The 1,862-nt window shown below is 36.3% G+C and overlaps 1 protein-coding gene across 1 annotated transcript in view; it reads right to left on the bottom strand.

Annotated features, from left to right (window-relative positions):
- Positions 1-702: 702 nt before the first annotated feature.
- Positions 703-1,862, bottom strand: part of LOC110036717 (laccase-22-like) — a 3,899-nt gene continuing 2,739 nt past the window's right edge. The window contains exons 6-7 of the mRNA XM_020741228.1: positions 1,286-1,862; positions 703-888 (exon numbers count right to left, since the gene is read on the bottom strand). Of these exons, the coding sequence (XP_020596887.1) occupies positions 758-888; positions 1,286-1,862 (708 nt within the window). The 3' untranslated portion in view covers positions 703-757. The remainder of the gene's footprint in view (positions 889-1,285) is intronic.

Below are 1,862 nucleotides of genomic sequence, written 5' to 3'. Positions count from 1 at the left end.
AACTATCAATAATGTCAATCATAATGCTTTGTAGGCTGTCCTCAATCATCTAATTATTTTAAGAACATGATGGTTAACTATAAATATGTATGACAATGTGTATTCTCTCTATTCCCCATAAATTTTTAATTATTCATAATACCTCTAATGAAAAGATTTATCAGTCAAATACTTCTTATAAGGATGCCAAAATTTACTTTCAACAATCAAATTCATTGGGCACAAACATGTCAATCTTTTTAACTCCTATAAATACTTTGAAAGCGTCCAAATTAAGGCGAACATTTTTTCTTATGAATAATGATGTAATTTTTTTTTTGAATTGTGTCTACATCCAAGTTCAAACACGTCCGATAATGGAGTGGCCCCACATCATATCTTCTCATGGTTATATAAATTTATGGAGCCACTTTTTTAAATAAAGTAAAAAAAAAACAAACAATTCATGATCTCACCCCATTAGCTTTCAACCAAGATGTTAACGAGGGGTACTTCAAGCCACCTCTAATGCTACAATTTCATAAATTCTTAAGGAAGCTTGATCAACACTTCTTCATCAGACGCACCACCACTACTTAGAGGGCTATTTTTTTTTAAAAAAAATGCATAATATTAGGAAAGAATAAATAAAAATCAATCAAACACTTCATTAAAAAATAAAATACAATAAAATAAAAACAGACACAGTTACATGATCGCCAGAATTCTTTCCACTAATAGACGTTGAAAGTTTTAGGCTGCTTCTTAAGACGCCCAATTAACAATGTGGAAGATCTGCTGGAGGAGGCAGTATGGACTCATTCGGCCCATTTCCATCATCCACGACAAATGCCATCTTCAGCCCCCAAGTCGTGTGCACCTCAAAATGACAGTGCAAGAACCACACCCCTGCAAAATTTCCACATATCATAAATCAGGTTGGTGTACACATCTATAAACTCTAATATATAAATGGCCGATCTAACAACATGTTAAGATGGTCAAATGCCCAAGTCCTAACTTACAAATTCAGTATTATATATGCTATTTATGCTTAATAATTGTTTACTGAAAAAATTAGATGATTTATACTTATCTCACGTGATTTTCACTTGAGTACATATATGAGACCTAACTTTTGATATTTAATTATGTAATATTTAGTTCCTTAATCATTACAAAATATTAATAAGAATTAATACTAATGATTTTTTTTTTTTATGTGAAATAAAAATCTCAATGTTAACTCTGCATTTAACTCTCCACCTTACCACAATAATTTAGCAAGCATATGAGATTGATGTACCTGGGTTATCGGCTCTGAATCTTAGCACCGCCCACCCGCCCGACGGAACTCCAACAGTATTCCTCTCAATAGGATCAACTAGATTAAACGCAGATGGCGAGGCCTTAGGGTTATAGTTCCCAACTCCCATCCCCACCACGAAAAAATTGAACCCGTGTAGATGTATGGGATGGCTCTCAGGCGCAATAATCCCTGTATCCTGCAACACAAGCTGCACCGTCGAATTATACCTAAGTCTGTAAAGTCTGGTCCCCGTCAATGTCCTCAAATTTCTCGGACCCGTTCCCGTGTAATTAAACGCCAATGGTGGCTTCCCGGGGAAATCTGTCGTAAACACTCTAGATAAATTGAAGAAATGTGCTTGTAACAATGAAGAAGTCGACGGCATAACAAAACTAATATTGTTGATCGCAGCCACCACGCGGCTCCCATTGATGCATGTGGCGCAAGGGTTTACCCCTAATCCAATAGTGAAGAGGAGTGAGTGATCGATCTCCAGGGGCACATTGACAGGAAATTCTCTTGAATTGAGGCTACGGAGAGAGTTGGAGAAACTAGTGGCTATCGGAGTTGCGTT

Source organism: Phalaenopsis equestris, unplaced genomic scaffold, assembly GCF_001263595.1.
Source record: "Phalaenopsis equestris unplaced genomic scaffold, ASM126359v1 Scaffold210106, whole genome shotgun sequence".
NCBI lineage: Eukaryota > Viridiplantae > Streptophyta > Magnoliopsida > Asparagales > Orchidaceae > Phalaenopsis > Phalaenopsis equestris.
This window is presented reverse-complemented; position numbering and strand designations above follow the sequence as displayed.